General features: G+C 39.4%; 1 protein-coding gene across 4 annotated transcripts in view; it reads left to right on the forward strand.

Annotated features, from left to right (window-relative positions):
• Positions 1-12,500, forward strand: part of ldlrap1b (low density lipoprotein receptor adaptor protein 1b) — an 88,601-nt gene that overhangs the window by 50,014 nt on the left and 26,087 nt on the right. For all 4 annotated transcript variants that reach the window (XR_012388701.1, XR_012388702.1, XM_021480671.3 and 1 more), the window contains 2 exon segments: positions 9,265-9,379; positions 9,565-9,637. Coding sequence is in view for 2 of the 4 variants with exons in the window: in XM_021480671.3 (XP_021336346.2) it covers positions 9,265-9,379; positions 9,565-9,637 (188 nt within the window). In the remaining 2 variants the exon portion in view is untranslated.

Below are 12,500 nucleotides of genomic sequence, written 5' to 3' on the forward strand. Positions count from 1 at the left end.
TTCAAAATACTCAGTGCTTTTTTGATCATTATTATTTATTTTCGAAACTGTAAATATTTCTGATTTATTATAAATTGCTGGAGAGCTTTTTAATGAAAGCAAATCATTGTGAAAATTACAAAAACAAAAATTAAACAAATTATTTCAAAGCACTTTAGGAGACCTTTAAAACGTTAATCTTTTATGCGCTCGTGGTTTTGTAGACTATTACTATAAAGCTTGGGTATATGAGGAAATGGTCTCAAATATCACTTTGTGTGTAATTGTTTTGAAAATTTTGTGTACGCGTTTCAATGCAGGCGGTTGTTTTTTGGTACAAGCTAATTAAAAACTTTCAATTTTAATAATACCAAAGGCCCACATGAAATTTGAGTGCGTGGAAATCTGCATTCTCTTAGCCCATCATTGAGTCTAAGTAAATATATATTTCATTTATTCATTCATTTTCTTGTCGGCTTAGTCCCTTTATTAATCCGGGGTCACCACAGCGGAATGAACCGCCAACTTATCCAGCAAGTTTTATGCAGCGGATGCCCTTCCAGCCGCAACCCATTTCTGGGAAACATCCATTACACACTCATTCATACTTATACACTATGGACAATTTAGCCTACCCAATTCATCTGTACCACATGTCTTTGGACTGTGGGGGAAACCGGAGCACCAGGAGGAAACCCACGCGAAGGCAGGGAGAACATGCAAACTCCACACAGAAATGCCAACTGAGCCGAGGTTCGAACCAGCGACCCAGTGACTTTCTTGCTGTGAGGCGACAGCACTACCTACTGCGCCACTGCCTCACCGTAAATATATATTTATTCATTAAAAAAAATACAGTCATTTTATAGACTAGTGTGCAAATGTTTTAAACAATTATTTCAGTTCTTATATAAATTTTATTTATGTTATATGGGGGACTTGCTTTTATTGCTGCACGATTAATCGTATTATGATCACAATAACCATATTTGTGGCCCACGATCAATAATTAAATATCGATGTGATTTTACAGTATAAAGAGCAAGCCGTTATTACCGGGTCCAAGACGTCATCGACTTTCGCTTTAAGATTTAAAGGGCTAGCATTGCACCAGAACCCTTTAAGTGGTTTCGTTTGAAAGTGTAGAATCTATATTTTATGCAAATATTCATTACTTTGGTTTTTATTCTACTGTACAAAAGTTATTTTTTTTCATTTAAGATATAAGTTACATGTGTCATATGAAAAATATGAAAATTAACCAATGTAAAATACCCTACTCGGGTATCTACAATTCTGTGTATTTAAGTGTAAATAACTTTTGTACAGTAAAATAAAACCAAAGTGATGCATATGTGCTTAAAATATAGATTCTACACTTTCAAACAAAACCACTTAAGGGGGTCTGGATGTAAGAGCAAGATGTAATGTAATGTGTATTTATATAGCGCATTTATTGTGTATGGCCATACACCCAAACCGCTTCACAATCATGAGGAGGGGTCTCTCCACACCACCACCAGTGTGCAGCATCCACTTGGATGATGCGACGGCAGCCACAGGACAACGGCGCCAGTGCGCTCACCACACACCAGCAATTGTTGGAGTGGAAAGACAGTGATAGAGTATCCCCTGGATAGATTTTTAATGACCACAGAGAGTCAGACCTCGGTTTAACGTCTCATCCGAAAGACGGCATCCACTGACAGTATAGTCCCTTCACTATACTGGGGCATTAGGACTCACACAGACCACAGGTTGAGCGCCCCCTGCTGGCCTCACTAACACCACTTCCAACAGCAACCTAGTGTTCCCTAGTGGTCTCCCATCCAGGTACTAACCAGGCTCAGCCCTGCTTAGCTTCAGTGAGTAACCGGTCTTGGGCTGCAGGGTGATATGGCTGTGGCCAGCAGGTTGTCTGTAGCTCTGCTCACGCACCGCCTCTTCGCCCTTGTTTGGTATCCCCTGGTTGGTGCGATGATGCGCGAACAAAATAGCGGTGGTTGGCCACGCCTACTGGTAGCTTCTTTTGGGTTCTTTAGAAACCTATGGTTGACATCATGGATACTATGTCCATATTTTTTAAGGTCTATGATCCCACCTCAATAGTACTACAAGTGTTCTCCAAAGCACTAAACACATTAAGTACATTACATTTATATTCGGAAGTAAGTACATAACAGTTAAGGACACTTAAAATTTACATTTACATTAATCATTTAGCAGACGCTTTTATTCAAAGCGACTTACAAATGAAGACAAGGAAGCAATTCACACAACTATGAGAGCAACAATGAATAAGTGCTTTAGGCAAGTTTCAGGTATGTAAAGAAAGTGTAAGAAGCAAAACATTAGTAATTGTTTTTATTTATTTATTTTTATAATGTAGTTAGTGGAGGAGTCAGAGAGGGAATTGCATATTAGTAAGGAAAGTGGAGACTAAATAAAGTGAGACCGAAATTTTTTGTTGCTGTGCTCTCAAAATCATACTTTTTTTTTTTTTTTTTTTTTTACACAATTATGCACAGAAATATCAATAAATGTCTGGACATTGTCTGGCCATAGTAATTAATTACTAACATGTGCCAAACTACTTCTAAAGAAACAGTTTTTTTTTATTTAATTAAAAAAGAAAAGGCTTTTTGTTGTGCTCTGAAATCCTGCAGTCCATCATTCAGAATGGTGTGAGCTGCAGACTGCTGTGTTTTCCTCCAGACAGACAAAGAGAGAGAGATGTTATTGTCAAGATGCTCCATCGATCTGCTGTAGTGTCTCCGACAGACACTCTCTGACCCTCACCTGAGACCGCCGCTATTATTGGATCCTCAGACGCCGTCTGTGCTGACAGTAATGAATAAACATGAGGGGTTTCACCAGACCCTCGCTGCACACCAATTACACCAGCTGGGCAATCCTCATCAAAACATGAGCTTTCATTTCAACCCAAAATCAAAAGAAGCAGGGAATGAGAAAATGATGCTTGTATTTTGGTACAGCAAACCTTATTTTACACATAAGAACAGGCACCTACTTAAAGGAACACTCCACATTTTTTGGAAATTGGCTCATTGTAGTAATCCTCTAGTGCAGGGGTTCTCAAACGTTTTTCATCAAGTACCACCTCAGAAAAAAATTGTCTCTCCAAGTACCACCAAAATGAGCAGTATTGAAATACAGTAGTGTAGTAGGCCCAGTAAAGCAGCTACAACTCTGCACAGTAAAAAAAAAACTAGGCAGATTACCTCAGAAATATAGGCTATATGTCATTTATAGCATATTATATACATCATTTTTGATCAATTTTGAAATGTGTGTAGCATATACATGACATATTTAATTCCTCCGCGTACCACTAGAAGGAAGCCTGCGTACCACTAGTGGTACACGTACCACAGTTTGAGAAGCACTGCTCTAGAGTTAATCAGTTTAGTTTTACCATTTTTAAATTCATTCAGCCGATCTTTGGGTCTGAGCACTTTTAGCTTAGCTTAGCATAGAGCATTGAATTGGATTAGACCATGAGCATCTTCTTCAAAATTTTAAAACATTTTTTTTGATAATTTTCCTGTTTAAAGCTTGACTTTTGTGTCGTTTCATCATGTCCTAAGACTGATGGAAAATGTAAAGTTGCTATTTTCTAGGCCGACATGACTAGGAACTATACTCTTATTCTGGCGTAATGATCAAGGAACTTTGCTGTTGTACCACGGCTGCAGCAGGAGCAATTATATTTCATAGTAACTCTCTGAACGGCATTGAGGCATGTCGTAATTTGTCTCTTGTTCATTTGTACATGTTTAGCATACACAAATAGGAGATTATTTATTCGTCAACTCTGGTATTGTTAAAATTTCAGTGAACTTCTTATTTGCTTCTTAAAGGGCCATGAAACCCCCTCGTTTCAGCAGGGTGTTTTCACACCTCTACTTTGGAAAAAGTCAGAAAAGTGGGCGTGTCCAGCTTTGTTTAGGGGGGAGTGTCGGAGGAAGAAAAGAGGGATGGTGTGGGAGTGTCTATTTGGGCACACTGACTTTCAGAGTCAAAACACACAAACACAGGGGACAAAGTGACTGTGTTTACATGGACATCTGTAGTCGAATTATTTGCCAAATTATTAAACGGTGGACTTTAACTGCAGTTTGGCTCTTTCATTCAGGCAATTCAGTCATGCCCCTCGCGACAAATGAGATATTTGATTCGAGGAACTGCTGTAAGCGTGTATTTTTCATACAATGTTTGATTCCGCACGGCGAATGAGAGAAAAAAAAACTCAGCATTTCCCGGAAACTTAGATGCACACGGCAGGTAGCGTCAGAAAGCCGCGTGTGTTATTCCCGTCACTAAATGCGGTAAAAACCCTACACGAGATTAAAGTTTGGTTGTGGTGCTAACATGTTTACACTCGGTGCAATTGTTAGTTCGATACGAACAAACTGAATAAACAAAGAGCGCTGGTCGCTCACTTACCAAATCTGTAGAGACAGGACAATCACCAGCAACTAGAGCCGCGTCTTTATTAAGAGGAGACTACAAGCGAATCCGGATCTCAGCATTTGCAGATGAGAACAGCTCTCAGGTAAACAATAATCCTCCTTAGACACGCAAGTTATTGTTGTCGAGCGTCGCGTACACTGTTAATCCACACGTGAGTCCAGCTGAGCTCTCACAGATAGAAAATGAAAACAAAACTTAACTGCAGCAAACTATAAAAGCAACACTTCACGCTTGTTTTGCCAATACAACGTGGCGTCTCTGTCATCTAAACACAGTGACACTAATGAATATTAATGAAGTTGCAAAATAGAGCGCGCTGATTGGTTTGAACCAAGCTTTACTCATGCATTAATGCAGCACACTGTAAGACGTAATAAGACACACTCCGGTACGTTAAGTCCACACACTGGAGTACACACTATTATCTCATGCCCGTGACGCAGCTTCAAAAATTGGTTTCAAACCGGAAGTACGAATTTGCTTGAAATAACGCAAAAACAACCAATTTACACTTTTTAGTGAAATATAGGTGTCCTAATAGTGTTTTTAGCAGTGTGGGACACATATACCACTGTCAACAGCTCAAAACATGTGTTTTGGTGTTCCGTGACCCTTTAAATAGAGTAAATACATACAATTGTATTTCAGACATGCCATGTGGTATCTGATTGGAAGTTAGCATCTTTAGCTAAAGCGTAAAATATTGGGAAAATGTCAGCTCTGTCAACTTTGCTGGTGGCTTAACAATAATTAAAATAACAATTTGCAACACAATCAAACATGCTTATTCTTATTATTTCACATCAATATCAGAATAGTGTTCTTCTGATTGGTCCACTGCTTGGGAACTGACATCGATGTCAGTGAAAATTGGAGAGGGGTCTGGATGCAGACCTGGTGCAGTGCAATCTGAGCTGCATCCAATGCTTTTTAATGGGCTCACTGAGTGATGCAATCTCAGCTTGCATCAAAAAGGCTGCATCCAGATACTATTGGAAAATTCTGACATTTTTAGGTGAATTATACCTTGTAAAAACAGTATGTGACTCTTTTAACGTCATTTGGAGGTGTCCATGTTGCTGAGCAACGTGTGTGAAACATCGAAAAGAATGGCGGCCACCATTGCTTCTCTCCTGAACTTGAAAATAAGATTGACAGAATCGTAGAAACGCTGGATTAAGATCATCTAGGCAAGTGGTTCTCAAACTGTGGTACGTGTACCACTAGTGGTACGCGGGCTTCCTTCTAGTGGTACGCGGAGGAATGAAATGTCATGTACATGCTACATGTATTTCTAAATTTATAAAAAATTGTGTATATAATATGCCAAATATAACATATAGCCTATATTTCTGAGGTAATCTGCCACGTTTTTTTAACTATGCAGAGTTGTAGATGCTTTACTAGACCTACTACGCTACTGTATTTCAACTGCTCATTTTGGTGGTACATGGAGGGACAATTTTTTCTGAGGTGGTACTTGATGAAAGACGTTTGAGAACCACTGGTCTAGGGGGTCGAATCGAGATCTCAATCTTTTTTTCGACATCGATAAGTGTTGTTGCATATAAAAGTCCAAATACTAAGTCCCACACATCCTGAAAGTGCATTAAAATAGAAAAACGATGGAAAAGTAGCGCATTGGAATGGGGAAAAAGGGTTTCTTTGACAACAACAGAAAAACAAATGCTCAGCCGGCATTCCTGCAACACAAAACAGCGTCAGACACACCCTTAGAAACTAAAACTGCCAGTAGGTGGCGACAAAATGTCTTCACAAAGACATCCATTCACCTGATTCATTCAAATGTGGATTCATTCAGAAATGAAACCATGTTATGTGTTAATCGCAGGTGCACAACAGTTTTGCTTCAGCTTTATAGGTAATATCATTGGCAAAATTGATAAAACAGGCAAAGAGTGTGTGTGTCTGAAATATAACAGGATAATGGCCATCATTAGTCCCGCCCCTCACTGCTGTGTGCTGTACTTTCAAAGGCTGAGCCAGCTGTCACTCAAAGCTAAGGGGGGAAATCAGTACTGGAGGAGTTTATAAGTTTGTTGCACTTTGTCAACAGGAAACCAGAGAGCATGCGTGCAGTCATAGAGAAACTATCCTGTGTGTGTGTGTGTGTGTGTGTGTGTGTGTGTGTGTGTGTGTGTGTGTGTGTGTGTGTGTGTGTGTGTGTGTGTGTGTGTGTGTGTGTGTGTGTGTGTGTGTGTGTGTGTGTGTGTGTGTGTGTGTGTGTGTGTGTGTGTGTGTGTGTGTGTGTGGTATGTTAGGATAGTGCTGATTGAGTGCTGAATGCAGAACTGGTATATTTGGGTGTGTGTGTGTAAAGTGATTTAGCTGTGGATGATGGACTGTGGGTGTGTTATGCTCAATGGAGAACATCTGGAGTTGTTCCTCTTTTTTTCATTTACATTTTCATCTTTTTTTATTTTTATTTTTCATTCAAACAGAATATTTTAGGTTTTATGGCACTGCTAATCAAATGAAAGTGAGTATGAGAACATCTTCACTTCCATTTCTTGCTTTCACTGAAGCTCAATATTGGGTCAGGTTTGATCATGTGCTGCTATCCTTAAAGAACCAAAAAAGACACAAACTCTCATCAATCTCAATTTTATCTCATTTTATTGATAATTAAGGCCCAATTCCAATTCTACCCCTTATTCAGACTGCAGGATTTTCAAAGTAGTGGCATCACAGATGTTTTCACACTGCATGACTATCTGGGCTAGCGTTTATACTGCAAGATGGATGACTTTAAAAAGGGAAGGATCCATACCTGTCAACCCTCCTGTTTTTCTCGGGATTCACCCGTATTTTACAGTTCTATCTCACTATGATCCCCTAAAGGTATTTTCCCGTATTTCTCCCATATTTTCAGTCTTTCTCTAAATAAACATTAAAGAGCCGAGCCTCCCTATACGCAACCCATACCGCTGAACCACCAGGGGACACCCCTTGCTCTTAAATGCGAGTCAGTTCTGTGCTTTCGCTTTGTTTAGGCAGGAAAACACTTTGAAATAAACATAAAAACGGTGCGATTCCCTTTCTTTTCATTACAGGTGCCGTCACCCCTTCATATGCAATCCTCAAAACAGTCATATAGCGCTGCGTGACTGTCAGCTGACGCGCTCCATAGTGATAAATAAACACTGTTTCCCAAATGGATTCTGTACTCCTGATTTGAATCGGAGCAAAAGTCTGGGTTTTGGGTGCGTGTTTAAACAGATATACACATAATTAATAATAATAATAATAATATCTAAAGATGTCGATCTTGGTGAGTTTTTTTTTTTCAAACACAAGTAATTTCGTCCTAAATGAGCATAAACAGTTAGGAAAGCAGTCGAATGCTTTCATTATAATGTAAAATGTGTGCATTTTTAAAGTGACACCTCTGTTATTTAATGTAATCAAACGAAAAAAATCTAAATAAATCATTCATTCATTCTTTGCCTTTTGACAGTGAAGAAACGGCTAATGCGATTTGATTCTATTTCATTATAATAGCTATTAATGTTAATAAGCTAAACTGTTTGCTAATGTATTTGCTGCTAATGTATAATATTTATTTTTTCTTTTGTAAATAATAATAAAACATATTACTTACCATTTTACTGTTTATTTCCAACTAAAAAGCTCCAAATTAACATATTTAGTAGTTTGGGTTTTTTTTTAAAGGGGGGGTCGGGGGAATCCCTTATTATGGTGGGCATATCCCTTATTTTTACATCCCAACGTTGACGGGTTGACATGGAAACAACGCGAGGTCACGTACATCCTTTGTTATTAAGTACATAATGAGAAAGAAGCCTTTAGTGGGGTAGAAAATGTACTTATTTTGCTCACCTGGCTTTGAAGGGACTTAGCATTTTCTCCCAAACTTTTTTCTTTTGTGACATTTTTTATGGCATTGCTCAGTCTTTGATAGTTCACATTGTGTGATTCTTACTCGCGTGAACGAGCACCTGTGATTTCAGGCATTTGCTGGTGATTTCTCAAGCTGTCAGCAAGTCAAAATCGGGGCTAAAATCATGCAGTCTTAACTCGGTATTAGCGCTTCCCCTTACCCGTTTTGCGCGTTCTCGTGAAGGGGTAGGGGTGTCTTTAGCCTGAAGGCGTATGGCTAGGGCGTATGGAAGTATATCCTGGACCATTTTTAAATGCAATTGCAAATCCTGCATTTCCATTTACGCGAACGCGCAGTGACTGAAACTCCAGACGCACCTGATCACGGTTACCCTGATGAAGGCAGCTCTCTGCCGAAACACATGTTTTTTAAAGATAAGCCATGTGAATAAAGGCATATTTCTAACTTTTCCACATCTTTCGAGTGCCTTGGACTGATTTTTGTTATTTAATAAGAATATTTCTTTCATTCGGTTCTAGGATGTGTTATTTTAGGATTCCCTTTCGTTTTTTAGAGCAGTATATTATTCCCAGAAAAAAAACATGACGTGTTAAATCAGCGGTCACCAATCCTGGTCCTGGAGGGCCGGTATCCCTGCAGGGTTTAGCTCCAACTTGCCTCAACACACCTGCCTGCATGTTTCAAGTATACCTAGTAGGACCTTGATTAGCTTGTTCAGGTGTGTTTGATTAGGGTTGGAGCTAAAATCTGCAGGACACCGGCCCTCCAGGAACAAGTTTGGTGACCACTGTGTTAAATACTTATTTCGCTCACTGTAAATCCAAAGGTAGCGAATGAAAAAGCTACAAGAATAGTCTAGAAATATGAAAATCTTTACACTTTTGTCTTGTCTCATGTCTTGTGTGTAGGATATCGTACTGCACAGCTGATAAGATGCATGATAAAGTGTTTGCCTACATCGCTCAGAGTCAACGCAACGAGACGCTGGAATGTCACGCGTATCTCTGCACCAAGAGGAAAGTGGTGAGTGTTTGTGTTCATGTGTGTGAGACACTCCCTGTCTTTCCTCTCATCTATATATAGCATTATACGTTAAGACCACACTTCCTCTGACAGAAACACTGACATCAGAGCACCATGTTTCTCTCCATACACGCAAAAAAAATGTGGTTTTAAAAGCGCTCTTCCGTTTTTCCCATCTGTTTCAGGCTCAGGCGGTGACGCTGACAGTGGCTCAGGCCTTTCGTGTTGCTTTTGAGTTTTGGCAGACTGCTAAAGAAGGTACAGTGCTCTCAAAGAGTTCTTTCCACTCGGTTTTATTATTTTCTCCAACTTTATTTACAGGTATTTTCTAAAAATGACCAAACATCAAAGATTTTAGGACGTTACTGAACATTTTGACTAGGCCCGCATGGAGTCCTGTGCAGAAATCCACAGATTTTTACAGTTACTTCTGCAGATGTGTGTAAAGATACTCTATCTTACAAAGGTCTTGTCACTTATTTAAGTTTTAGGAGCAACAAATAACTTGACTTCTAGTTGTTCATTTGGGATCAGAAGTGGCTAATATAAATGACAAAAGCCTCTAAAGTACTCTTATTTTACCAAAATAAAATAAGATCATGCCTTTATATTTTGAATCATTTCATTAGGACAGTAAGGTCTGACTTTGCTTAGACAAAAGTCTTGTCACTTTACAGAAATAATGTCCAGTATAGAATATAAAGTCATGCTGCAGTGGAAACAGAATGAATATTGTGTCTGACTCCCATGAGCTTGGAGGACTGCATCCACACATCTCTGCAATGACTCAAATCACTTATTAATAAAGTCATCTGGAATGGCAAAGACAGTGTTCTTGCAGGACTCCAAGAGTTCATCAAGATTCTTTGAATTCATTTTCAATGCCTCCTTCTTCATCTTACCCCAGACATGCTCAATAATGTTCATGTTTGCTGGCTGAGCTGGCCAATCCTGGAGCACCTTGACCTTCTTTCCTTTTAGGAGCTTTGATGTTGAGGCTGAAGTATGAGGAGCAGTCCCATCCTGCTGAACAATCTGCCCTCTCCTATGGTTTGTAATGTAATGGGCAACACAAAATGTCTTGATACCTCAGGCTGTTGATGTTGCCTTCAACTCTGCAGATATTACGCCCCAAGTCTAGTGGAAAACAACATGAGCATAATAAAAAAAATAATAATTTTGTGGGTGGTGGATTTCCCAAACAAAACAAAAACTTAATGCCACAGATCCCCTTCAGTCGACAACCAAACTTGGTTGAGAGTAACTAAATAGATTTATTATAGAAAATAGTCATTTTAAATGAGAATCTCTTCAGGGTGGCCACAGGCCAAAATAACAAACAAAAGAATCTACAAAGTAAATAAACTAAATTACCTTTAAATATTTAAAGACAAATACAGCTTACCTTCCTCCCTTAACATAAACATAGTCAAAAGTAATCAAGTAAATAGGCAGGCCACTCCTACAAGCTCAAACTCTCAAAAAGTTGAACGCATGAACAATGGTACAAGATTAAATGTTGGTTGTCGGCTGGAGGGGGAAAATCCAGGAGCTTCATTCCCAGCAACCGTCGCACCACAAATGAGCTCCCCGAACCCTGCCGAAAGTTCCTTTATATAGGCCTTCGCAACCAGCAGCCAATCAGACTTCTACTGTGAGTAGAAGTGGGAGCCTATGGAATAACAGAAAACAACACAAGAAGGCGGGACAAAGAAAAAGACACTTGCAATGCGCAACAAAACAAATAAATAAATAAACTTTAGACATAACAGCAGATCTCTCGCACACCCCTTACTGAATGTAACCCCAAACCATGATTTTTCCTTCACCAAACTTGACTTATTTATGTGAGAATCTTTGGTGCATGTGGGTTTCAGTAAGTCTTCAGCAGTGTTTGTGATGATTGGAATGCAGCTCAACAGATGATTCATCTGAAAAATCCACTTTCTGCCACTTTTCCTAACTAGAAGTCAAGTTATTATTTGTTGATGTGTATTGCATTTGCCACCCTTTATAGAAAGATTAAAAATACTGGAGAAATACATGAAAACACCTTTAGGCGATGATATCCGAATAGAATTGTAAAACACTGGAGAATTCTGGGAAAAACTAGACAGATATGGCCCAGCCCTGAAGTCACCCTCTTGTCTATTTCAGTTGCTCAAAATATAATGGCTCAACAATGCACCTTAAAGGTTCACGAAACCCTCGAGTACTTTTTTTCATATTATAACAGATTTGTTTGTGTGAGCATCAGTTAGGACAATGTTAGCACCTGTTAGCTTTTATTGTGGGATAACTTTGAGCTTTTGTCTGCTAATTTCAGCTTCCGGGTTTAAAATGATTTTTGGGGCGGATCAAAATCAGCGACATAGCGCAAAAAGATGACGCATCAGTTTCTCATTATTATTCATAGCTGAATTTTCTTATCCTATGAGAAGATCCTGATTCTTAATTATTCATGACTGCGCGTGCTTTCCTAAGGCAAGACAGACCTGCCAGTGCCAAACTGTGAGACACGGACCCACGGCACACAGTATTTAGCTGTTCATGAAGGGTCGTATGCGTTTGTTTCCATGATTCACAGGGCTTGTTGTATGTTTTCCCCGTGATGCTGTCAGGGCCGATACTGCAAAGCTGTTTGTGTGCCGCAAGTATTTTTGTCGGGAGAGCAGTACGAGAATTGGAGAATGGTGGACGTTGTCTTTTATCAGGACTTTGTTCACATTTAGACACATCGTCATGCTGCTTTGTTCGGCTAAACCCTCAAGATTATCAACAGAGCTAATGGTTAAAACAGACAGGGCAAGAGACCTGCTGCACTGAGTCTGCATTCAGACCTATGATTCAGACCCGGGGATTGAGGGAGAAGTCCTCATTTATAGTGTTTATATGAACACGATTATCTGTATAGCGATATAAATTTTGGTTATCGGTATATGAAATTACAAATAACATATGTAGCAGGACATTAAATAACTGTTTATTTCTTTGCATTTTAACTTTGTAAACTATAAATTCATGCGTCTCCTCATGGTTTGTGTCGACTGACAACAGTTGTTCGCTCCCCTCCTTCTCCCCTGCTCGCCAAAATTCTGAGGTAGACCTGAACTGACAGTGG

Source organism: Danio rerio, chromosome 13 (assembly GCF_049306965.1).
Source record: "Danio rerio strain Tuebingen ecotype United States chromosome 13, GRCz12tu, whole genome shotgun sequence".
Lineage (NCBI taxonomy): Eukaryota > Metazoa > Chordata > Actinopteri > Cypriniformes > Danionidae > Danio > Danio rerio.